The 26,447-nt window shown below is 55.7% G+C and overlaps 1 protein-coding gene and 1 pseudogene across 1 annotated transcript; both read left to right on the top strand.

The window, feature by feature from the left end:
* Positions 1-12,011: 12,011 nt before the first annotated feature.
* Positions 12,012-13,511, top strand: KCNA2 (potassium voltage-gated channel subfamily A member 2). Its single transcript, XM_062193473.1, has one exon. The coding sequence runs from the start codon at positions 12,012-12,014 to the stop codon at positions 13,509-13,511; it is 1,500 nt and encodes a 499-aa protein (XP_062049457.1).
* A 2,787-nt stretch (positions 13,512-16,298) lies between these two features.
* Positions 16,299-16,414, top strand: LOC133761388 (U2 spliceosomal RNA; annotated as a pseudogene).
* Positions 16,415-26,447: the final 10,033 nt, after the last annotated feature.

Below are 26,447 nucleotides of genomic sequence, written 5' to 3'. Positions count from 1 at the left end.
CTCTCCATGTCAGCTCCATGCCCCACATACGCCTCCTTCCGGGGCCTCGGCTGGGCCACAAGCCCCCACGCTCCCTCTTCTGCCTCTGCGGGACCCCTGGATGCAGGGGCCCCTCCCTCAGGATCTCCTGGCTCATGCTGTCTCTTCACCTCCCTCATCAGCGCCTCCATGCCTTCTACCTCCTCCTGCGCACAAGGGCCTGAGCGCCCACCCTGGAGCTCCGGCATCAGGGGAAGCAGCCTCCTCTTTGCTGGTTTCCTGCCTCTGCCCTTGGATCCACAATGTTTTTATTACAAATCACACTTCCTAAGATATCTTCCTGAATCATTGGCTGGATCCTGGCCCTCTCCTACTCCAGTGCTCGCTGGCTCCCTATTGTCCACAGACACAAGGAATCCCAAGGCCTCAGCATGGCCTCTGAGGCCCCGTCCACTCTCTGCCCAGTGACCGACCGCTCCCCTTGGCTGTGGACCTCCACACTGCTGGCTCCAATCTTCCCACATGGCTCACTGCTCTTGGGCAGTTGAGGCAGCTTCTGGGCCCTGTCCCTGCTGTCCCCTTATCCTGGAAGTCACTCACCCTGTTGGGTGTGTCTTTCACAGGTATGTGCAGAGCACGTCACCCTTTAGGGGGATTTTCCTCGTGCGCTTTTGTACCTTCCTCCCCAGTGCAGGCCAACTCATTCCGCCTTGGATGAGGCTCGACCGCAGAGAGCTCTGCTTCCCTAGCCATCCTCCCGCAGAACAACCTACAAACTCTACTACCATTTGTGGAGCAAGCTCTGTGTGTCCCCAGTGCTGGGCTCTGCACCTGCTTTACAGCTGTGGTCAATGGCTCAGGCAGATCATGGTTCCACTTCCGCCTTTTGCACCTGGTCACTAGGCACAGGATCACAGGCAAGCTTCTGTGTGCAGTCACTACGCTTTGGTTTCTGGATGTGTAGAAGGGAAATGAAACTAGCACCTGCCTTGCAAAGTGCTGTTCTCACAGAAGCCTGGAAAGAGGACTCCCCGTTGGCCCTGGATCCCCAGTTCCACTGTGTCTGCCTTAGGAACCATGCCATGCCTTTTAAAGTTCCAGCTCTGGGGGGTCTCACCTTTCTCAGAGGAAGAACCTGGAAGTTCCTGGGCTTTGGAGAGGGTGCAGCTGGAAGAGAAAGCAAGTGGCTTGCAGCCCACTGTGAAGTCCACGGCTGCCCCCAGGACCCACTGGGGACAGGCCAGCCCCTCATCACCCAGAAAGTAAAGCCTGGAAGAGCAGCTGCAGGCACTCCTGCTTCTTGGGGAGACTTGGTCTGCAGGTGGGGGAAGCCTCCAACAGACTCTATGGCCAAAGTTTGAAAAAGAAAGCCCTTATGCACACCTCTTCCTAGGTCCAGAGACCCATGAGGAGCCCACCGCTGAGTCCACAAGCAGGAGGAAGCCGACTCTGCTCTTTTTCTGAGTTGGCTGGGCCCTTTCCCCTTCTCCCACCTAATTTGAGCTTCCTAATTTGAGCAGGGTACCTCCCTGCATCTCTCCCCATTGGCCACTGGGTGGCACTGTTGGACGAGCCTGGAATTTCAGGAGCCCAGCGGTTGTCCCAAGACTCCTCCTGGTTTGGGAGTGTGGAGGGGTGGGGGAAGCCACAAGGTTCTCTCCTGCCCTAGACATTCCCTGCTCCTGGCTCATCTTCCTTCCACTTTCCCAGACCCATCTTGACTTGGCCTGCTCCTCTCTCTTCTACCTACCCCTGAATCAGACCAGAGCGGGGATCTGAGCTCCCCGGGACAAGCCCGCTGCCTCGCGGCACCGTTCAGCAAGCACATACTTGCTACCTAACATTTCCATCCCGCCTTCCACACCTAGTGCTACTTCCTCGCTGGGCTGGAAGAGGTCTTATCCAGGTGGTGCCTGCCAGTCAGGCCCCTGCCCCAGTCTCCACTATCTCCCCAGGGTGCACTTGCCCATGGAAGGCCTGGGAGTCAACCTGGACCTTCCACTGTGGCTGGAGTCTGTATCACCACTGTGAGGCTTCCAACCTGTAGACACCCTGCATTCCCTTTGCAATGACCTTCCCGGAGCATCGGCCTTGCCCTGCGTAGCACTTTTCAGGATTCATTTTCAAAGTGAGCTGGCCTTTCCGGAAGTTCCTCCTCCCGTGGTAAACAGGCATTGAGGTGGGATGGGGAGCTGCTGACGCAGGGAGCATCCCCCCCCCCCACCAGCACCCACATTCAAGCAGCTCCGGCAAGCTCTCTGGGCCTCAGAGCTGCAGTAGGAGCGCCTCTGGAGCTGACGGCAATGGAGAGATGCACCCATTTGTCTGCTTGGCCCCCCACTCCTCAGCCAGGCAGTCACAAAACTCATCATCTGGAGCAAGAAGTGGCCACTGGGGTCAGGTAGCCCAGACTGCCCATTTTACAGATGAGGAAGCTGAGGCCCAGGGAGAGGCGGTGACCGACCCGCAAGGTCACCTAGGGTGGCAGAGTTGGTGCTGGAGCTGCAGGCCAAGCGTCTTTCCCTGATCTCAAGTCGCTTCTTGTTGGTCTGCTGTGTTCTCCTCTCCATAAACCAAGGCACCAAAGCCTGGGGGTTCAGGTAACAGCCAGGCCCAGGTCAGCCGGCCACAGGGCAGGGACACAGGGCACCAGCGTGCACCAGGCTGCCCCCAGGCAGCAGGACTACTCCTCACAGCCAGAGGCGGGCCAGAGACCCCTGGGTAAGAGATTCAGAAAGGACGGGTCCAGGTCTGCAAGAGGCCATTGTCCCATGTTGCAGTGGCTCTTAGTGGAAGACAATGGTGCCCATCCCTGAAGGCCCGGATGCAAAAGTTGCAGGGCCACAAGTCAGAGTCTCTCCGAATCCTTGGAGCATGGACTCTGAGGCCTTTGTGCCTGAGCTCAAACCTGGCTCTTCCCTGCACTAGCTGTGTGATCTTTGCAAGCTACCTAACCACTCTGGCATAGAGAGGGAGCCACCCTGCCCCCGGACACTTCCTCCCCTCACTGCTGTCCTGTGAGCTGGTGGTACCTGAGCGTGCACATCCCCTAGTGGTGGAGGCTGCTGCGAGGCTGGTCCTCCTTCTTCACCTCTCTTGGCCTGTGGGGCAAGAGTCAGGAGCACCCCTGGCAGGCCCTGTGGTGACCCAAAAGTCTTCAGAAGCCAGAGTCTTCCAGAAATGCCAAGTCCAGGCTGAAAGGCAAGGGGTGCTGGCTAAGCTGCGGGGGCCTACACAGGCCTGGTGGCTGCTGGTATACAAACACTGCCGGGGTAGCTGCTCCGTGCCTGCTGGGAACCCGGCACACGGATGCGAAGGCAGGAGATAAATGACCTTAGCTTCAGGGTGCTTTGAGCCTATGGATGGCATGGGGACCAAGACAGCCCCCCCCCCCCAGCACCTGGTAAGACAGGTCTGTGTCCTGGGCATAGAGTGAGAGGGTCCACACAGACTTCACGGAAGATGCAACATGAGTGGAGTGGAGACAGCCCTGGGCGACGGGGCAGGAGGAGGGCAGGGCAGTCCTGCTGAGGGGCAGCTGGGGCCAAAGCAGGGAGACCCGGCAGCACCTGGAAGCCTGTGTTCCCGGAGCCTTTCCTGCAGGTCACTGAGATGGACCCCTGTGCACCTTAGCTCACTTCCTCCTGGAGCAGGCACTAGGTTTCCGTAGGCCCATTTTGTGGATTGGGACCTGAGAGTGAAGAAAAATGCTTTTCCATGAGTGCCAAGCAGCCGAGTCCAGAACCCACCAGGCCTGTCTGACCTGAGGTCTTAGTCTAATCTGTCTGTGCATACTGGTCTCTGAGGTCCTAACTTAGAAGCTGGCACAGTGGCATAGCGGGTTAGGCTTTCACCTGCAATGCTGGCATCCCATATGGGCACCAGTTCAAGTCCTGGCTGCTCCACTTCCAATCCAGCTCTCTGCTATGGCCTGGGAAAGCAGTAGAAGATGGCCCAAGTCCTTGGGCCCCTGCACCCACATGGGAGACCTAGAAGAAGCTCCTGGCTCCTGAAGCCATTTAGGGAGGGAACCAGCAAATGGAAGATCTCTCTCTCCTCCTCTCCTCTCCTCTCCTCTCCTCTCCTCTCCTCTCCTCCCCTCTCCTCTCCTTTCCTCTCCTCCCCTCTCTTCTCCTCTCCTCTCCTCCCCTCTCTTCTCCTCTCCTCGCCTCGCCTCACCTTGCCTCGCCTCGCCTCTCCTCTCCTCTCCTCTCCATGTCTTTCAATATAAATAAGAAATAAATTTTTAAAAAGTCCTATCTTGGGGCCAGCATTGTGGCAAAGGGGTTAAGCCTGCAGTGCCAGCATCCCAAGTGGGTGACAACTGGAGTCCTGGCTGCTCCACTTCTGATTCAGCTCCCTGCTAATGCACCTGGAAAAGCAGAAGATGGCCCGGGTGCTTGGGCCACTGCCACCCACATGGGAGACCCTGATTATATTCCTGGCTCCTGATTTCAGCCTGGCCCAGCCCCTGCTGTTGTGGTCATTTGAAGAGTGAGCCACTGAATGCAAGATCTTTCCCTCTCTCTCTCTCTCTCTCTCTCTCCCCCTCTCCCCCCCACCCCAATCTCTCCTCCCTCCTCTCTCTGTAACTCTGCCTTCAAATAAATAAATAGGTTTTTTTTTTTTTAAATCTCAGTTCTAGCTTTACTTTGTGGTTGGAATGTTGAGCACATACCGCCTACAAAGTGGTTCCACGGGATGTCAGCTTGGAGTCCAGGACCGAGGGACAGGGGACAGAGGAGACCGTCAGCTCTCGAAGGCTCCATGTGCTTTTCCGGTAAAGCAGGTTGCTCACAGCACTGGGGAGCCAGTGCGGAGCTGGGGAGCCCGGTGGCAGGAGCCGACCTGCACTTCAGAGAGGTCACCCCTACTTGGGAGGAGAAGGGTCCAGAGGCAGGGGGCAGGGAAGGGCTCTGGGGACGCCAGCCTCGACTCTGGGTAGCATGAGGTGGGAAGGGAATCTGCGAACAGTGAAGGGATGCAAGGCCGAGGGGCTGACGGGATGTGGAGGATGTGTCGGGGTGGAAGAGGAGGAAACGAGAGGGGATGAGGGCTCCCCCGCTTCTGCTTGGGTGATGGTGTGAATGGTGGTGTGTCTCCCAACAAGGGGACCTGAAGGAGAAGCAGAGCTGATGAGTCAGCAGCCCGGGAGCGAGGCCTGGGCACGAGCCAGCTGCGGGCATAGGCCCAATGGGCTGGGTCACACAACCTCGGCTGTGGCCTTGGTCCACAGATGGAGCTGCTTACCTCTGGGGGTGCCTGGGACTCCACACTGATGCCAGCCATCTGTGGAGGCCCCTGCGGAACCTGAGCTGCCTCACAGCCATCACGGTCACCTCCCCTGACATCAAGAGACACAGTGATTGGGGAGTACACCACAGCTGGCCCAGGCACCGCCCTCCACAGGTGACTGCTGTCACAGGTGGTCCAAGGGGAGGGGTGGAAACACAAAAGACATCTGCCAGGACACCTGCATCCTAACCACGGGGGACTCTAGTCCTGGCAGAGGAGCCAATGGAGGTGACAGCACCGGCAGGGCGATGCTGTGGACTGCTGACACTGTCGCAGTCACTGCCCTAGGCTTCTACCTTCCAGCCGCAGGGTGAAGATGCAGAGTTAGAGAAACTGAGTCACAGAGCGAAAGCGGGTCTGCTGGCACATTACCGGTATCTGCACCGCGGAGGGATGAGCACATGGCAGCAACTCAGAGGCGGCACCAAGGCCCAGGCCTCCGCACAGGAGTCCCTCCGGGGCAGCTGGAGCTCATCTCCGAAGGCTTCCTGCAAGAGGCTGACCTCGCCTGGTGAGCTGGTGGAAGATGTCTGAGTAAGCAGGGGCTGCAACAGGTGCTCACTCCACTGCCAAGGGTAGTCCCCCGACACCGGGTGGGACGCACAGCCATGACAGCAGCCACAGCAGGCGGGGAAAGTGTGTCCCTCCACGCCAAGCAGGCTGCTTGCTTCTACAAGCACATGAATGATTCTGACAATGGAGATCTCAATGCACAGCACAGCCAGCATCAGCGTCCCCCCTGCTTCCCTCCCTCTCCCCTTCTCCCTCCCTCCCTCTCTCTCCCTCCCTCCTTCCTTCTTTTCTCTGAACCCTATGAGGCCCAAGGCTAGAGCAAAGGCCATCATTTTACAAGTCAACTACTGCACACAAAGGTCAAGTGGATGACCTTGGGCCACCGGGGTCTACCTGCAAAGACAACAGCCCAGACTGTGCGCAGCCCTGGCTGGATGCTCTAACCCAGGTCCTGTAGGCGTGAGAAGCATCAGCAGAGCTGCCCCAGCACACAGCACAGGGCAGAGCTGAATCTGCACCCCTGCCCTGTGTCCATCAGTGAATGCACACACAGTGCATCACCAGCGCTAACCCCCTTCTAAAACAGACTTGCAGAGGCTATGGGGATATGCCCTGTGCGTCTGCAGGGGCTGCTGAACTGAATCCGTGCTCCGGGGACCAGAAGTTGAGCCTAGAAGCCTGGCACCCTGCTAACAGCCAAAGTGGGCAGCAGAATAGCTTGGTGACCTGCAGTGCCACTCAGCCGAGGTTTCAGTCCTCATCCGCCCTGGACAGCGACTGGCCTCTCTGAGTTCCAGTGTCCTCTAATGCAGAGGCAATGCCATCTTTTCCACTGGGCAGTTACAGGATTAATTCAAAGGATCCATGGAGGCTGTGAGCCCAGTGTGCCCCTGCTCTGCCTCCCTAGAGGCTAGAGGGGCTGTGACACCACACGGATGAGTGGCTTTGTGGGTGAGCATCAGGTAGAGGCAGTGGCCATGCCAGGAGGGAAGACTGGTTTCTTGGGAGTGACCCCTGGGGGGGAACTCGTGAAGTCTTTCTAGGATCACAAGGACTAAGAAACCCTCCCTCCTGGCCCTCTGTGCAGGTGCATACACAGCGTTGAACTCATTATTTTATTTATGTATTTGTGTGTGCATGTGTGTGTGTGTGTGTGAGTGAGTGAGAGAGGGAGGGAGGGAGAGGAGAGGAGAGGAGAGGAGGGGAGGGGAGGGGAGGGGAGGGGAGGGGAGGGGAGAGGAGACAAGCTCTCATCCACTGATTCAATCCCTAGTTGTTGCAGCAGCCAGGGCTGGGCTGAGGCCAAAGCCAGGAGCTAGGAACTCCAACCAGGTCGGTCTCCCATGTGGGTGGCAGAGCCCCAACCTCTTTAGCCATCACTGCCTCTCAGGGTCTGCACTAGGAGGAAGCTGGAGTCAGGAGCTAGAGCTGGGTACCAAAGCCAGGTCCTGCGATATGACACATGGGCGTCCTCACCACTAGGCTCACACCCACCCCAGCTCTTCCTTTGGTGGACAGTTGTCACTGTTCGTGCTCTCTGGCAGTCACCACAGCTCTCTGCTGAAGGCAAGGTCTGGCCCTCAAGCAGGAAACCAAACGCAGGGCAAAAGAGTGACAGTGATCTCTGGGGTTTGTAGCTCAGTCCAGGGAAGGGACTAAGAGACAGACTGGTTGTTCATCTGCAGCCAACGTCAGGAAGTGGTGAGCACCAGGGACCTGGAAGGAAGCAAGTGACCAAGCATCCCCGTTAGCCAGCTGGCTGGCTGCTCTGTAACCGGCTGCATCCTTCTTACCTGGTGCAGCTGCTTTGCTCTGCGTTCCGCAGATGAGAAAACCGAGAATCACAGTTTTGATGACTTGGCCAAGTTCACACTCCTAGCAAGCGTTAGCACTAGGAATTGGGCTCATGTTCTTTTTCCACCTTTTTTTTTTTTTTAAGATTTGTTTGTTTTGATAGCCAGAGTTAGAGAGAGAGAGAGAGAGAGAGAGAGAGAGAGAATGAATCATCTATCCACTGGTTCACTCCCTAGGTGACCACAGTGGCCAGCACTAGACCAGGCAGAAGCCAGGAGCCAGGAGCTTCATCCTGGTCTCCCACTTGGATACAGGGGCCCAAGCACCTAAGCCATCTCCCACTGCTTTCCTAGGTGCATCAGTAGCAAGCTGGATTGGAAGAGGAGCAGCTGGGACGAGAGCCCATGTGGGTGCCGGCGTTGCACGTGGCAGCTTTACCAGCTACGCCACAGCACCGGCCCGTTATGTTCTTTTCTTACACAGCATTGTCAAACCAAGGTGCCGACAAGGACGCCTCTCAGGGCCTCGTCCGGGAGCTGACACACGAGAACTGCATGTCTCCAATCAGGCCAATGTTTAATTCTCCCTCAGGCACCTCTCTCTTTCTCCATTTTCTGTTTTAGCAGAGGGAGGTAAAGGAAATACAGCCAGACGGAGTGGATGGGGGACTTCTGGACTGTTGTCGGCCCAAGAACTCAGCGTGGCCAGCAGGAGAGCAGGCCCTTGGCGCTGGTCGGGGGAGGCTGCCAGAAGTGGCGCAGGGCAGGCTGAGGGGGTCAAAAGAGCAGGGTGAGACCTCAGGCCCAGTGAGGGATGCAACAAACAGAGAGAATGGCCAAGGTGACCCTGGTGACCAGGCTCCCGGAGACCAGGGAAAGCTAAGCCCATGGCTGGCAGTCACCAGGAGATTGAAGTCTGATCTCAGCTCCGTCTGGGTGACTCCCTCTGGCTGGGTGGCTGCGGTTCCTGGAGACATACAGCAGGGGCTTGGGACTGTCCTCGGGTGGCTCCTAAAGCTACCCTGGCCCCCCTGGGACCCTCCATGAAGCAGAGGGCCTGCTGGGCTCCCGCACACACACGGCTGCCCACTCCAGGGTCCTGTCAGCTGCCAAGCCCAGAGCCCTTGGTAGGGCGTGTGAAAAGTGTCACTTTGTGAGTGGCCGGCCCCTCCTAAGGGTAACGCATGCCCCGGGCTCTCCCTGCCCCGGGACCCTTGGTGGGGAGGGCGTCAGGGAGGCCAGAGGGCGGGCCCTGCAGTTGTGGTCTGTTCCTGCCAGCTCCCGAGACCGCCAGGCAGGCGGGGGCAAGGCAGTGAGTCTCTGCCACCCTGCGGCCCGCACCTGCTGCACCCCTCTGAAGAGCCACGGCTCGGCTGGGTAAGAGGGAGGAGGGCAGCTGAGGCGGAGGAAAGGGCCCGCGGGCGGGAGAAGACACCGAGGGGTCCGCTGCTCCCGTCTGGCCGCCTTGGAAGAACAGCAACGCACGTCCTGCGGGGCCGGATCCCGCCTCCGGCCTGGGATCGCCCGCCTCATTATGCCGCCAGGAGCCTCTCCCAAGCGCTCCTCAACTTCTGCCCCTGCGGCACGCCGCCCCGCAGCCCCCCAGCTGAGCTGCCCGCGGGGACAGGGTCAGTAATCGCGACTCCGCCAAAGGGGGGGGGGGGGTCCCTCGTGGGGAGGGGGCCGAGGCCGAGGTCCGAAGGCGCCGCCAGCTCGGTGGCGGCGGCAGTGGCGCGCCTCGCCCCGCCGCCTCCGGCCCCCGCCGGCCCCCGGTCCCTTTAATTCGAGTTCGCTGCCGGGCCAGGTGCGGCGCTGCGTGGCGCGGTGCGGCTGCGGGCGGCGGCCGGGCGCTCCGTACGCGCCGCCCGCGGGACTGCAGAGCCGGCTCCCGGCTGGCCGCCCGCACCCCTCAACCGCCGCCGCCCGCCCGCCCGCCGCCAGGTCCTGCCGGCGCTGGCCCCAGCCCAGGAACATGGAGGCTCCCGGTGCCCATCCGAAAGGGTAAATCGGTGTCGGGGCGTCGCGCTGCGCGTGCTGCCTCCTCTGCCTTTGGCTGCGGCGCGCACTGGAGCTGTGGGCACCCGGCGGCACAGCCTGCTGCGCTGGGGCGCTCGGGCCGACCACTGCGGTCTGCCCGACCGAGCCCGGGCCGGAGCGGAGCGGAGGAGAGAGGGCTTGCGCCCCGCCGAAGACAAGTGCGCGGAACCGGCTCGGGGACCCTCTGCGGGCGAGGGGCGGAGGGCGCGGAGGAGCCTGCGGGTGATGGGAAGTGCAGCTGAGCGTAGCCGTGTCTGGTGAATAGCGCCGGCCGGCGGGATCACCGGGCTGCGTTCGCCCCTCCGGCAGGATGCCGAGAGCGGCTTTGCGGCGGAGAGGGGCTTCTCCTCCGCTGCTGGGGGCCGCGGGCTGGCGCGGAGCCCCGCGGCTTAGGAGGAAGCGGAGATCTAGGGCAGCAGCCGGCCTGTCCACGCCCCGCCCGGGCCCAGGATCGATCATTTTCGCGTGCAGAGGGTAGCCTCGCGGGTCCCTCAGTTGGACTCTGAGGTCAAAAGCCGGACTGCGCTCGGGGTCGTCGCTGCGGGAGCAGAGCGCGCCGGGCAGGAAGGGGTTAAGGCGGCGCTCGCTGCAGCGGCGGGGCTGCAGGATCCCGTCCGCCGCGCGGAGAGGCGCGGGGAGCGCGCCGGGCGGAATCCCGGCCACTGCCCGGGGCGCTGCCGCGAGGGCCCGGACCCCTCCCCGCCCTGGGGCCTGGGGATTGGGTCGGCAGGGGGCCAGCCCGGAAGCCGGCTTCCTGCAGGCTCCCCCTCTCGCCTCTCAGCCGGGCTGGCTGAGCGTTTGTTCTGAGCTCCCCGCCGGGGAGATGTGAGGATTTTTCTCTTGGGGGAGAAATCAGTGGTCGTGCGCCTGCCCAGCTCAATGCCACCCAGCTCCAAGGGAGGCCTGCGGCCCAGGGACCCTGGGGGGAGAGTAAGTTCAGCGGCCCAGCCACCCGGCCGGCTCCGGTGCGAGGCGACCTAGCTGTGGGAGGGGTCTCCATCGCCGAGCTCTGAACGAGCGCTTTGGGGGGAGGGGGGCAATGGGGCGCTTCTTTCTGCACAACCTGGCTGAGGTCAGAGCGTGTAGGCAGGCTGCAGTGAGCAAAGCCCTCCCCTTGGGTGGTGCTGTGTCGACCTGCAGAGCCAGGGGTGCATTGCCCAGAGCCATTCCCCCACCCCCACTCCCCTGGTTGCTCAGGACCAGGGATGTGGATCAGCTCAGGGAGGCCCCTGAGGAAGACAGGCAGCCAAGCCCGAAGGTTTGCTCCCTGGGAGAAGGCGCTTCCAGCCCTGGGAAGCCTGCCCAGGAGAGGCTGCGAGGCTGAGGGATAGATCTGGGCAAGAGCCTGTCACCTCCAGCGAGCGGAGCTGCCAGGGCCCTCCGAAACCTTGGCACCAGCTGCCCCCAAGCCCTGGTTCCACCTTGCTCCTGTTTTTTCCAGGCCGGGTCACACCTCCTGAGGACAGCCAGGACTCCGGCTTTTGCTGAGCTGTGCATCTTGCCACCTTCCTTGCAAAGGCTCCAGACCCAAGGCCAGCCGCTCTCTTCCTGCACGCCCCTGGCCAGGCAGCCCACTGCCCCTCCAGCCAGGCCCAGCCCCAGAGCTCACCTCCAGGACCTGGAGCCTGCCCTCCTGCCCGGCATGACTCACCATTTCTAGCTCGGTGAGAGGACGTGATGGGGAGTCGGGCGGCCTGTATGTGTGTATAGGATACCTGCACCATCTGATCAGTTCTGCAAGGGAGAGAGCTTCAGGTTCCTGCCGGCCAGGTAAACCCACCTGTGGTTGAACAGCAACCATGTGTAGAGTTATGGGAGGGGAGAGGGAAGGAAGGAGGGGGAGAGGGCAGGCAGAACACACCAAACCAAGATCCTGCACCGTGAGCCCTCCCAGGGTGCAAGCATCTGTAATCCATTAGTAAAGTGTGTGGGAAAGGGGTCGCCTCCTTGTGTGGGGCTGTGTTCTAGGAAGCTTTGTGGTACAAAGGGGGACTGCACCCGCCACCTTCCCCCAGTGCCAGAGCATCCCAGAGCTCCCTTGAAAGACCAACACCCACTCCCTTCCAATGCCCCAGACGAGTTACAAGGTGAAAGGGAATTTTGCTTTCTGGCCATGGTGCTGGTGGTGCTGGTGGTTGTGTCCAGGTGGCTTAGCCCTTGGCTGAGATGGGAGACCCAGGCAGCAGCCCAGGGCAGGCTGCCAATGCCAAGTGGTCTCACGTCCTTCACTGCCTCTGTCTTGCAGCCCAGCGAGGCTGTCCCCGGCTCTCAGAGAGCTCTGGGGGCGCCCAGGCCAATGCTTCTGCGCTACCTGGGGCCGTTCGCAGCACCCTGAGCTCCCTGCCACCAGGCAGCTGGAAGGCGTAGCGGGAGGCACTTCTGTCAGCCCCAATAATGACAGTGGCCACCGGAGACCCGGCAGATGAGGCTGCTGCCCTGCCTGGGCACCCCCAGGACACCTACGACCCCGAGGCAGACCACGAGTGCTGCGAGAGAGTGGTCATCAACATCTCAGGGCTGCGGTTTGAGACGCAGCTCAAGACCTTGGCCCAGTTCCCAGAGACCCTGTTAGGGGACCCGAAGAAGCGCATGCGGTACTTCGACCCCCTCCGCAATGAGTACTTCTTCGATCGGAACCGCCCCAGCTTTGACGCCATCCTGTACTACTACCAGTCCGGGGGCCGCTTGCGGCGGCCTGTGAACGTGCCCCTGGACATCTTCTCCGAGGAGATCCGGTTCTACGAGCTGGGTGAGGAGGCCATGGAGATGTTTCGGGAGGACGAGGGCTACATCAAGGAGGAGGAACGGCCCCTGCCCGAAAATGAGTTCCAGAGGCAGGTTTGGCTTCTCTTCGAATACCCGGAGAGCTCAGGGCCCGCCAGGATTATAGCCATCGTGTCCGTCATGGTGATCCTGATCTCCATCGTCAGCTTCTGCCTGGAGACGCTGCCCATCTTCCGGGACGAGAACGAAGACATGCACGGCAGCGGCGTGACCTTCCACACCTACTCCAACAGCACCGCCGGCTACCAGCAGTCCACCTCCTTCACCGACCCCTTCTTCATCGTGGAGACGCTCTGCATCATCTGGTTCTCCTTTGAGTTCCTGGTGAGGTTCTTTGCCTGCCCCAGCAAAGCCGGCTTCTTCACCAACATCATGAACATCATCGACATCGTGGCCATCATCCCCTACTTCATCACCCTGGGGACAGAGCTGGCTGAGAAGCCTGAGGACGCCCAGCAGGGCCAGCAGGCCATGTCGCTGGCCATCCTCCGAGTCATCCGGTTGGTAAGAGTCTTTAGGATTTTTAAGTTGTCCAGACACTCCAAAGGTCTCCAGATTCTAGGGCAGACCCTCAAAGCCAGCATGAGAGAACTGGGCCTCCTGATCTTCTTCCTCTTCATCGGGGTCATCCTGTTCTCTAGTGCTGTCTACTTTGCAGAAGCCGATGAGCGAGATTCTCAGTTCCCCAGCATCCCGGATGCCTTCTGGTGGGCAGTCGTCTCCATGACAACCGTAGGCTATGGAGACATGGTTCCAACCACCATTGGGGGAAAGATAGTGGGCTCTCTGTGCGCCATCGCAGGTGTGTTAACCATTGCCTTACCGGTCCCAGTCATAGTGTCCAATTTCAACTACTTCTACCACCGGGAGACAGAGGGAGAGGAACAGGCCCAGTACTTGCAAGTGACAAGCTGTCCAAAGATCCCATCCTCCCCTGACCTAAAGAAAAGTAGAAGTGCCTCCACCATTAGTAAGTCCGATTACATGGAGATCCAGGAGGGTGTGAACAACAGTAATGAGGACTTTAGAGAGGAAAACTTGAAAACAGCTAACTGTACCTTGGCTAACACAAACTATGTGAATATTACCAAAATGTTAACTGATGTCTGATCGAAACCTCTTAACATAACTCACAGCTCCATGGAACTAATGCAGATGTTGCATAATAGCCTGCATTGTAGTCAGTGTGTTCTACAGTGTGTCTCTGGTTCTGCATGGAAAGCAATAGTTGTGCAAGTGACTTTCGACCTTTTGATTTTTGATTTAGAACACAGAATATCTGTCGTGGCTTTCATGCAAACCTTCATCACCTGCTGTTGGGTTTCCAAAGATGGGAGTCACCTATGGAGCCAGGATTTTTAGAAAGACACATTGAGGCCACCTCATATCCAGTACTCAAACCACCATATCAGTGCCACCTTCCTTTCCTAACCAAATGCCCACGACACCCAGGAGATGCACACCCCTCACCCCGACCTTGCATCCTGTTTGAGCCCCCTCCCTGCCCCTCACAGAGGAGCACCATCATGGCTTAGCTAAAGCTCTGGGTCGTTATTCAGAAGGTCATTCCTTTTTTTTTTTTTTTTTTTTTTTTTTTTGCATTTAAAAGAACACACAGTCCTGTGTGTTAGAATTCCTTTCCATGTCTCAGACTGGGGTTTGCAAATTGCAGTTGCCAAGTTAGATGTTCGGGAGGCTCGTGTTTCATAACGGAAAATGCTGCATTCTGCTTTTTCTCTGCAGTGTCGGTGTGAGGGAAGCCCGAGGGAGGGACAGTGAGCATGACGGAATGTGAGTTGTCAAGTTTCACATTGGTTCCCCTAGGCCTGCAGGGAGACACTCACAAACCAAGGGACCTCGCAGCTCCCAGATTTCACCATTTCTGCAGGCTTCAGGGTCACAAAAACATGTGCGACTTCTTCTTTTACCCTGGACTTTGAGGAAATCTGCTTTCCTAGTGATGTGGCCCCGCCACACTGACACTGCAGTGAAACTTACCAGTGATGTGCTAGAGCTGCATGGGTGTTCGTTGCATGAATCTCAATATTTAAAACACAGGAGATAACCTATTTTCTTAGTAGCCTACACAGTATTCATATTTAGAGTATTAATAGCCATGGAATGGCATTGAACTAGGGGGTCCTGCCCCCCACTGGAAGAAAGGCTAAAGCCCTCTGTCAGGAGAGGAAACAGACAATTTGGAATGGGGAACCTAAACTTCTGGCCCTCCAGCCCTCCCATCCCTGCTCTTCCAAATGGGAGTGCAGACATCTGCCAGGCCAGGAGAGCGAGCAGGGAAAGCAGCATCGAAACATCCACGGGGTTGCACCTTAGGAACTGACCTGGACACAGGCGTGGCTGCACAGCTGACCAGAGCATCATCTGGTCCTGAGCAGAGCCAGGTGGGTCTGTGGATCCAGTGTATATAAATAGATATCCAGTATCTCTTTCAGACATTCCTCTACCTAACTAGCTATAGAAAATTGCATTGGAACATGGTATAAGCTTATGCAATATTTTTGACACAGGGCAATTTATGCATGTGTTTGTGTGCACTAGAGTATATATATACATACGTGTGTATATATGTGTACATAGACATATATATACATACACACTATATATATACACATTATATATATATATATATATTCATCCTCTGGAGTTCAGGTTCAGGAGCAAATCCACTGCTTGGTGGGTTGGTTGTCTAAGAGGCCTACTGGGTTCATCTGTCTCCTCGGTGACCGCATCGGGGCCTGGGTTTGCTGCCAGTGCCTCAGACACTCCAGTCTCCATGGATTCCTAGACGTTAGAATTGTCTTTCTGCCCTCCACGTGCTGCAGCTTCAGTTCCCCGCGGCTGAAGCTTGTCTTACTGAGTGCACAAGGGCCCTCAGGCCCTCACAGCTCCAGCTGTCCTGGGCCAGACCCACCCCAGGCCCCCTGTCTACAGTGCATCCTGTTCATCATCTCCATTCTCACCTTTCCTCATCCCGCTTGGTTTTCATTATCCATCACTTTCAGGAACTTGTCCCTAATGGACCCTGCTCTGAAACCAAGGACACCAAGGGGTAGGACTCCCTAGGACCAGAGTCCACTGATTGGACTTAAAAGGACCCTCCCCACCGTGGAAATGTCTAGAGTCCAGGGCCAACAGATGGAGTCCCTAGACGATCCCAAGGCACCAACTTGACCACCAGACTCAAGCTCTTTGTCCATTAAATTGACAAGCCAGGGCTCCTTTTTTTACAAAGAACCAAAGGATAGAAAATCAGTTGTCCCCTGGCCCCGAGAACAGGTGGAGAGCAAACGGGCAGTGCATGGCCTAAAGGCTGGAGCAGGTTGACCCTCGGGTAACATGGGGTTGGGTAGGAGGGAGGGCGGTGGCCTTGGCACACTGGGCTTCTTTGCTCTTTCCCACAGCAGTGAATCATGGTATCTGGTTCCAGTCCAGTTAGCACCCACAGCTGTCTTGGGGGGTGGGGCACCAGCTTCAGGTGCTAGGCCCAGGGTGCTCACTAGTTCCTGGTCACCCGCATCCCCAGGTGTCTGCAGGGCATCCCATGCCCAGCACAAAGCCTCCATGCTTTTCTTCCTCTCCTCACGGGAGGTGGTGCTGAATTTCCAAAACACGGGGTGGGAGGGACAAAGGCTTTCAGGAAATAGAAGGGAAAGCAGCCATATCAGAGGCTCAGGTCAGGGGGCAGGGGTCCTTTCCTTGGCCCGGGACCATAAAATCGTCACACATGCAAGCATATCCACCACAAAATAGAGAGTTACAACATCGCCCCCGACAGGTGCAAAACACACAACACACATATAAAATACACAGAGCCCAAACTCACATACAGGGCAAGCACAGAAGATATATGGTTAAACCTAAATAGATACACGCATTGTCGCTTCTCAGCCTTTTGGCTAAGATCAAGTGTAGTATCTGTTCTTATCAGTTTAATAGATACATGCATACTTGATAGAGACACGGATCGTACTTAGCAATACAAAAGACCTACAAACAGCACGTACAGGTACACAGCCTGTAACTCAGACACAAAATGTACAGAAACTACAGGGACACAATAGATATGCATACAGGATACTTTGCTGTCATTTCTGCACACAAAATGCAAACTCTGTTTGCAGACAATGCACAGTGCTACACTAGGCACACGTGTCCAAGAACATACACACGAAACACTCCAGATGTGGACATATGCTCAGATCCTTTGTTCTGCCCCCAAAGCAATGAATTAAAAGGCATACAGAAAAGATCAGGTCTGATCACTTTTCCCTAGTCTGTGTCCATATCCCTTGGTATTCTTCAAGGAGTCATTTCCCCCAGCCTCTTCTCTTACCTCCAGATTTCAGTCCCGAGAAATTATCCTTGTAATTTAAAGCAGAAAGGTGAGCTACCCCATTAAGCAGATGTCTGATGAAGACCAGGATTCTCTTGGGGTTTCCACCTGTTCACCTTTCTCCCAGCAGAACCCTGGGTGCAGGATGTGGAAGGACCTGAGACCCATGGCAACCTAGTATAGACCTCCCTGTCCTTCTTTCAAAGTGAGTCCACACAGCCCCACAGCCCAGGCCCCCTACCCACAGTATCCAGGGCCTCCAGATTTGGCCCTGTTCTCTAAAGAGCAGTGGTGACTGTGCCACTGCAGGATCCTGGGCACAGGCCAGGGTGAAGAGGCCCCCAGTGGTCCCTATGTGCTCAGAGCTCCATGCCCTTCCATCCCCAGCAGCCTTGTTAGTGGCCAGGTCAGAACGTAGATGCCCTGCAGAGACCTTGCTCTTCCAGTGAGCACCTGGGCATTCGCTTGAAGAGGTCAAGTCCTGATTCCCTGCCCCAGGTATTCAGTCCCCACCCCACTGCTGGGGCTCCCCCTGGATGTCCCATCTCCCATCCCATGGCTGTGCCTTGAGGAAGTGGCTTACCAATTCCATGTAATTAAAACATGATTCAGGACATAAACCTAAGGCTAAAGAAGCGAACATTTTTTTAAAAAACAGGGACTTTTATAGTTTAAGACTAGATTTAAAACTTCCTAAAATTATCCACCATTTTGGATGAGCTGTGGACCTGGTCCTCCTACTGGTGGGGCTAGCTGAGGGGTGTGTGCGTTTTGGCAAAAGCTTCCCGAAATGTAAATCAGACCTTGTGTTCAGGCCTGGATCAGGCGCCACAGTCGCTCTTCCTGCACCTGTCCCAGGTGTGCCGAAACCTCCCCTGCTGTTGATGGTCACAGCTCCCGTTCTGCACCCAGGGAGCAGCAACAGCAGGGAATGAAACTCTGAATCCAAAACGCATGCATCTAGTACAACCTGCTGGGACTTGTACTTGCAAGGCCAGGTGCCAGTTTTCCTTTGAGCTTCATCAGGTGCCTCTGGACTCAAACCTTTGAGAAAGTTGGATTTTCAGGAGGCCAGAGCAGAAGGAGGTAAGGTTGTCAGGAGCAGAGAGTAGCTGGGCTGGTCAAATTTCTGAGTCAACTTCTCAGGAGCTCCAATTCAAGGATGCTATTATGGCTCTGAGCTTCCCCAAGTGGAGTGGTATTTGACATGCTCTCTTGGCTTCTCTGCTGTCCTCGGGGGCTGCCGCTCAGCTGCGCTTCCGAGGATGGCATCCATGTGTGTCCTTGGAGTGTCCCTCAAGATTCCATTGGCCTGAGCCCCCAGGCTGCCCCACGTGGGAGAGGGTCTTGGGGCCAGCTAGTCCTTTCTGCCCTCCCTGGATCTCTCACTCTGTTGTAATGAAGACGTTGGCCAACTTACTTCCTCATGATCAGAGTCAACTGTGCAGAAAATCCTCTGGCCCAGGGTTCAGTGCTGTGCACGTGGTGGAGAGAAGAGGTGGAGGTGAACTTCCCCCCAGAGGGAGCTTTAGTGTGTCAATTGCAGGTGAGGGTGGCACTACTGCGTTGCAGACAGACAAGCACAGTGCTGACTCGTCCACCCAGGAGAGAGGGTGACAGTGCCCCATTGTCATAAAAACCTGCATCAGTCTGAGAGGGCTGCCACGTCCAGGGTGCTCCTTGGTTACACAGCGGAGGTTCCCCCAGCCTTGGCAAGGAGTCCATTACCAGGTTTGAACCCACACCCTTTACCTCATGAACCTCATTAGCCACCCGAGTCAACCAGCAAGCTAGAGGATGCTGGGAACTGTCTCAGTAGCTATTGTGACCAGCCCTGTTCCCCTATCACAGTGGCAGCAGGGACAGGCGGAGGTAGGAGGTCCTCTACAAGCGGGGGTGGGTCTCTTCCTCATTCTGATCCAGTTCACTTCTCCATCCCTTCTGCTTCCCTTGCCACCAAAGCTCAGTTCCATCTCTCATAGTTTGTGTTTGAATCATTTTAAAGAGGAAAAGTGCAATAAAATAAACCGTGACTGTTTTCTTTAGCAATAGCTCTTTCAAAATCTCACTCTCAGGACTGAAAAGTGATAGAAAGCACCTGGAGTATCAAATAATGCTCTTGATTTCTGGACGTTTGTTCGGTCTGTGGTTCTCTCTTCTTCCCACGTGTTCACGTGACTCCTGTGCTCTGAGGTCTGACCTCCTTCTGCAATGGACACATAGGCAGAGGTGCAGCCCGTGCCCAAGGAAGGCCTTCTTTTCTGCTCTCTTTCCTGCGTGCACCACCCTGTGTCTGCATCTCCCTGCCCCCTCCCATCTGCCGCCCCCGTTTCTGCCTGCTGTCGCCCGGCATCCTCACGAGCTCTACACACTGAAACCTTGACTTTGAATGACCTCACGCCAGCCCACCTTGCTGGCCCTCTGTCGGTCTGGCAGGGTGTCCTGGCAGCCTGCAGGAAAGCACTTACCAATAGATAGGAAGACAGTGTCCTGAGCCATTACGGAAGATCATTTCCATGCACTCAAAGCCATTACCTGATCCTCACGCTTCCCTTCTTCCTTTCCCCAGGGAGACAGATGCTGAGGGCATGCGGCTCAGAGGTTTGCACCTGGGGTCAGGAGCCCAGGCCAATTTGGGACTTGCCCTCTGTCCTTCCTTCAGGGTAGGCTGACTCCATGAGCGCTGCCGAGGGGAGCAAGGTCTTGTGCTTTGGGGTCGAGATCTGCAGGGCACTTAGGGCATGACAGCCGTGAAATAAAGATCCACCACCCACTAGGGTATGTCAATGCACAAATATTTGCACACCCCGCCAGGGGCTTCAGAAGATCCCCCTTCCCTTAAGCATCTGGGAGGTCAGATAGTCAGACTGGACAATCAGGGAAGACTGGCAACCCCAGGACCCACTGCATTCCTTTTCCATCTACCCTGCCCTCTACACGTAAGTACAGCAAAACCTCAGCTAACCGACGGGGAAACCTCAGGGAAGGGAATGTTCTGGTTACTCTGCAGTTCTGTTGAGTTATAATGGGAAACCATGTGTGCTTCAACCTTTGTTGTTGAAAAACAAGTCCTAAGTAGGTGAGTGTACACTTTCCTGCCTTAGTAAGCAGAGTGTTGGACGATGACAGAAGACCTTGCCTTGCTCAGGGTCCATCTTCCAAACCTCAGTGCTCGATGTACAGAAATGGAGATGGAGCAGACCAAAGAGACAGGCTGAATGATGCTAGCCACAAGATAGGCCAGAAGTGGGCCGCCGGGCACGCCCTGGCTCATCGGTAGTGTCCTTGCTGCCATTTGCCTCTTTCTCTTGAAAGAATAGTAAGAAAACATAATTTTCGTCAATGAAGGTTTTGGTTCATTGGTCCTGAGTTCTTAGGGGTTTTCCATATATACATATATCTCTCTGTGCGTGTATATATGTATAGTATATGTATATATGTATACCATTATTTAAAAGTTCTACGAGTATACGTTGACCAAACTCCCGGTCTCACTCATGTGGAATAAATCTGGCAATCCAAGGAATCAGCTGCATTGGTTTGAGTTTTTACAATGGTCTTCCTTTGCCTTCTCTCCCCATCTCCAGTTCCGCTCTCTTTCTCCTGCTTGGGGACTTGTCCAGAAGGCAGTTCTTTCACAACAAAAGAACAGGCTCCAGGATCGCCTCTTTCCTTTCCCTCCCAGGCGGCCGCCTGACTCAGGGATAAAAGGGAAGTGTGATCCCAGAGCCAGGTGCTCGAGCCTTTATTCTGCCTGCCCTGGCTGGCTGGAACCTCATCACTGAGCACCGGAAAACTGAGCCAAGCTCTGTAGCCCTGGGGGAGTGCAGAGCTGGAAGACCTGGTGGAGGACTGTTCTGTGTGGCCTTCTCTTTGTGATGGGTGGTGCCCTGGGTTTGCATTCGGTGAGATCTGAAAGTCACCTGTTTAATGAGGAACGAGAGTACACCTCTGCTCCTGGAAGGAGAGCTTTGTGGAATCCAGGGAACTAGCAACCCATTCTGCGGTTGATTCTAAGTCTAGGTTGAGAGTTGGTTGTCCTAGAGCAGCTACGGTTCGGTTGCCTTTTTGGGGGTGAGCTGTGTATATCACTCAAGAAAGCAGGTGCAAGCTGAAAGGTGTCCTCATTCTCTATCTTACCTGGCACTGTGGGAGACCCATGGGTGATCACATTGAATGTGTGCCCTCTGCCTGGCCCTGGAAGGGAGGGATTTCTCCATGGCACATAGAGCAATTGAGGTGGCACAGAGTGTTTTCCATCTCCCTTACTCCCAGGAACCTCCCCACGCCATGATCAGGCGGTATGAACCCATAATCCAGACTTAAACCGGGGCAGTCGAGGAAGGCCTGTCTGGATGCCTGCTTCTTACGCTGCGTGAGCCTCGGCAGACAGAACCGTCTGTTCCTGTCTCTGCTCCTAGAACAGTGAGATGTGCTCCAGATGCGTTGGCAGCTGAGAAGTCCCTGCCTCATCCCACTGTCGGATGCACAGGGCAGGTGTGATTACGTAATTCCACGGACAGCTGCTGCAACAGCTAGATAACTGAGGGCAGCATCTGCGTGGCTCCATTATTGGGCCTCTGGTAGCTACCCGGAGGACTTGAACTTGGGTCTGTGTCTTGTCTCTATCTTTGTGAGAGGCCTTCCGAGCTCTGCTTCTCCTTGAAAATGATTCCCTCGGTGCCAGCTGCCTCGTTTGTATGAACGCCTCACCTCCCAGGGCTGCTGTAGGAGGCGAGAGGAGATGCTGGCAGGGAGGCACTGTTCAGGGGCTCACTGTGCTCTCAGACAGTCTCCACGCCAGCTGCTGACATTTCTGCCTTTTAAACTTAGGAAGTCGCAGGGCAAGGACCTTGCTCTGCTCGGTGGGGCTGGACGGGAGCAAACCAGCCCCAGGCTAAGCATTGGGATGGAGGGGCAGGAAGGGAGGCCTGGCTGGCTTTGCAAGGGTGAGTCTCAGCTCCTGAGGGTTTGACCAGGCTCTGTGCTTGCCCCAGTTCTGCCTTCACGTGGGATCCAGCGACCCAGTTTCCTTTTGTTCTTGTGCTTCGATGGTTCCTTCATCTGAAGGGCCCCAGGAAGCCGGGAAGGCCCGTGACCGGGCTCCAGCCTGCTAAGCAAACATTACCCCAGCCAAATGGGCCGCTCCCTGGGTTTCTGCCTCCCTGCCACCCCTCTGCCACTGAGGGTAATCTTGGAACAGTCAGGATTAGTGGTTCCAGCAATCAAGGAGGATTCCGTAGCTTTCATCAGGGCCGTAGCTATAAAGCTCATGAGTGGAGGATGCTAGTTCTTTTTCCAGGCCTGTGTGCTTCTGTGCTTAGATAAGCCGTCTCTGGAGATTTTCTATATTATGTGTGTGTGTGTGTGTGTGTAGATATAAAATGTGGACATGGCTGCTCACTTAAGATCATGCAGCACAGACTCTAATTAGGGTTTCCGCTGGTTTCCTCGCTGCTCGTGCGCATGGCCCTGCAGCTGCCCTCCCGCGTCCTGTCTCTAAGAATTGCTGAAAACTCCAAGAGGAGAGGCAGATAAATAAGCCTCCTTGGGATCAATAGGAGAAGGAACTCCGAGGCTGATGGTAAAGCTTCGTCAGGATGATGCCGAGAGGGAACTGGGGTCTCCATGGTGATAAGAAGCTGGGGACCAATGGGAGCCGAAGGCGGAGCAGGACTTGTGGAGAGGACTCATGGGAGTAGGGAGTCATTTAACTCTTTGTTTGCTTTATGAAAATTTAGACACCAGCTGTAACTGCATTGCACAGGATGTGTAGATGTTATCATTCTTGCTGACATAACTCTGGAAGCTTGCAGCCCCACCAACACTGCCCCACCCAGAACTTCTGCAGCTGAGAGTTCCTGTGTCAGTAGGGTCTGATATTTGTACATAGGTTATACATACATGTGTACATATGTGCCTCAACGAACATTGCCTGTCCACCTGATCATGGGTGTACATAGTCTTCATAGAGCTCCACGGTCTTTTGTAAATATTGACACAAGTAAATAAGTATATAAATATATATTGATGAGGATTTATTTTAACATCATTCTGTGTGAAATGAAAAAAAAATAAAATTTTTGACAGACGCCAATGGCTTCCACCTTCTTTCTTGCCTGCCTGGGCTATCGTTCCTACAACACGTTAAGTATGCATGCCCCGCTCCCAATCCCATTTCTGTGGCTACGAGGGCCTAGATAGGGCAGAATGGGAAGGGGTGCTCCTGGGTGCATCGGGGAGACCACCATGGCCATGTGTGCACCTGCCCTTGCCTGGGAGCCCAGTGTAGGTTAAGCAGGGCATAAGGTGGAAGGAGGGAGCGTTTGGGCCCATCTGCCCCATTGCTTCAGCACTCCCTGTGTCTTCCATGGAGCTGGGAGGCGTGTGGGGAAAGATGACTCTCAGGGAACCATCGGCCCCCAGCTGCACCCACTTTGCTGGCCCTGTCCCTGAATCCACCTCTGCTTCAGCGGTCTGTACCAACCACGCTGTGAACTCCCAAGTGGGAGAGTGTGTCCCTTTGCCTTCCTTGGGGAGGGGCCTGCTTCTGCAGCGGCACACCCTCAGGGAAGACTCTGACATGCCCACACTGTGGAGGCACATCTGATTTCCTCCGGGGCTAGTCCACTCCCTGACCGGACTCTCCAGCATTCAGCTGGCAGGCAGGTGGCCATGGGGTAAGCCCAGCCTTCAGCCACCATTCCTTCTCCTAAGACTCTCACTGAAGATCTCCACCTTTTCCCTTTCCCTTTGGTGGTGCTCTGCCCTAGGAAACTGACCAGAAGAGCAGCTGGTCTCCCCGCTCTGACCTGTGTTTCTGGGCAGTGGGCACTGAGGCTACAAGGGAGGGGTGTAAGAAGAAGAGAACCATTTGGGACAAGGGCTTCTGCAGGCACCATCACAGTGAGTGGTTCCTTGGTGAGGGGTGGGAGCCAGAAAGCACCTACGAGACTCAAGTCCTCTGTAGAACCTTCCCAAGGGGCCTAGCAGCCAGGGCTTCTTGTCCCAAGGCAGGACATGAGTCAGACTCTCAGGCCTGGTGCCTTCTGCCTTCACGAAGCTGAGAGCTGGGGGGCTGAGGGGAGTTTCATCTGTCCCGACTGGTTAGTGTTTGCTAGACAAAAGCAATGGGAAAAGGGGAAGACCAGGGGCCAGTGATATGTGGAAGCTGCCCATCAAGGTCCCCATGCTCCATTCCACTTTGGCAAGGGAGCTCAGCTAGTCCCAGGTTCAGGTCACTGTGCCACTGGAGCACATTGCACCCTGCCCTGCTTAGCTAAGGGTTCCCACCCTGGACGCTCCATCACAGAGGCTGGAGTCCAGTGAAGAGACACTCAATGGGATGGTATGCAAGATGGGAGAGGGGAGAGCCCACCTTGTCCAGGGCTCACTGTGGTGAGCAGGGAGGGCAAAGCGGCACCAGCACGGCCGAGAAACAAAGTGAACCCTAGAGGCAGACAACAGCTCTGCAGCCGAAGGGGGGGTGGTTCAAGGCACAGCTGGGTGCAAGGAATCCTGATGCCTACCTTATCTTGTGAAGATGAAATGCATGTCTGGCACCACGTGAGAGTTCAGTAACCATAGGTGACCGCATCCTACACTTTGGATTCCCAGGCCCAAAGGATCCCCATGGGGCAGGACACTCAGAAGTCAGAGATGCAACAATGGAAGGATTTCCAACCCCTTCTGATCCAAGGTTCTAATCTAGACCAAAGATTGACCCCAGGGGGTCTAGAAACCTGAAATTATACATGATGTGGGGGTATGGCCACTTTTCTGGGGCAAGGGTCCATACCTGTTCACATCCCCAAAGGTAGAACTGCTCATCAAACTTAGACTCCTCACCTCCCTCTCTGTCCAAGGGGGACTCGCTCAGGGTTATTTTCACCTATTTTTTAAAAAATCATTTACTCAGAAAATAATGAAGTACTCTACCCTTTGGGCCTTCCAGTCAAAAATGGACCACAGTGAGTTAGTGGTCCACACAGAGCTAGACGGAGCCCTGGCCCCAAGGCTTCTCCTTCCATGAATCTGTCCCAGGGCAGTGTCTGCAATGGGCCTCAGGCACCCGAATCCAGACCTGGAGTCTCCCCAGGGTGGTTGAGCACAGCACTGGAGGAAGAGCCACATGTTTTTGATGTGAAATTAATGCTATTTAAATGACATGTAAATGAGGCAAGTCTGCAGGTCTTTGATGGGGGGAATGACTCTGAGGACTCTGGTTATCCTCTCCCTTCTGCGTCCTCAGGCCGCACCTTCACACACTCCCTCTCTCAGGCCAGGACACAACACATCCACAAATCATTGGCTTATCGAGAAAAAGATCGTGGCTCTTTGGCCTTGTATCTAGTCCAAACTGAACACCAGCCAGGGCTCCGGATGCTTAATGGCTTGTAGTGAAGTTAGGAGGAGTCTCCCATCTGCACAGCTCCCTGCACCAAGGAAAGTGTGCTTCTCTCCCGGGTCTGCTGCCATGGAAGATTTACACTCTGTCTCACTGATCATTTGGGGAGCCACCAAGAGCCATGTGAGACGTGAAAGCACAGCCATCCTGTTCCAGTGACTCGTGGTGCCTCCCTCTCTCTCCCAGCCTAAGCCAGGCATCTTTCAGTGTCTTGTGAATCTCTGACTCCCCAGCGTTTGACACAGAGCCAGGCACAGTAGATACTCACTGAATGAGTGAAAATCTACATCACATAGTCACAGTGGTGGCCAAGACATCTATACCCTCGGGACAACAGAGAGACGGTCGTGTTCCAGCACCCCCTTACCTGTGCATCGTTCCCCAGCCCTGCTCTTCCGGGATCAGAAAGGGTTCTGGGTGCAGCTGATCTGAGTCACCCGAGTTCAGGGCCTAATGCAGACTCCAGACAAGTTGCCCTCCAGAGCCTGCTCCATCCCACACTAGCACCAGGGCCAAACCCTTCCCATATCTCAAAAAGCTCTAAAGGCTTATCCAACCCTAAGGCTGAGAGATGGTGTTGCCTTAGGAAATGCTGGGCCCTGGCATCAGGATTGGGTTCTGAGCTGGCTTTACTGCATACTGTTTTGTCCCGACAAGGAAGCTAGCATCACTAATCTTGTATTTTTCTGTCTCAGTTTAAGATTGAAATGCTTACCTCACAGGGTCAGCATCAAGATTTTAAAAAGGCTGTGTGTGTGTCTGTGTGTGTGTGCACGCGTGTCCACATATAAGGTAGCCTGCATGCGCCAAGGTGGGTTTACTTTGTGCCACTTGCCCTGCAGAGTGCTGGGTATGCATGATGTCACTTGATTATCACAGCAGCCCAATGAGATGGGGATTTTTATCTGTATTTTACAGACTGGGAAACTGAGCCCCAGTTTGTGTACACAGCCCAGGGTCACAAAGAAAAATTAACTAGCAGAGCTTGGTGAGACCAAAGCCCACCTTCTTAACAAGCATGACAACCAGAAGGTGTTAGTTCTTTTGTCACGATCACCTTCTCCTGCTGTGTAATTGAGGGCACACAGGTAAATCTTGCAACACAAGCAAGAAACCTCATCTTCCCCCAGGAGCCTTAGTGTAAGCAAAATAGTCCCTCTAGCCTGGGTGAGCTTGGATGGGCATGAGCTCATTCTGGCTCGAAGCCATGTCTCACTGAGCCTTGGGAAGTGGCAACAGAGAGCTATGGGATAGGGAAAGGCCCCACCCCAGGGAAGGACTGCTT

Source organism: Lepus europaeus, chromosome 5 (assembly GCF_033115175.1).
Source record: "Lepus europaeus isolate LE1 chromosome 5, mLepTim1.pri, whole genome shotgun sequence".
NCBI classification, from domain to species: Eukaryota; Metazoa; Chordata; class Mammalia; order Lagomorpha; family Leporidae; genus Lepus; species Lepus europaeus.
This window is presented reverse-complemented; position numbering and strand designations above follow the sequence as displayed.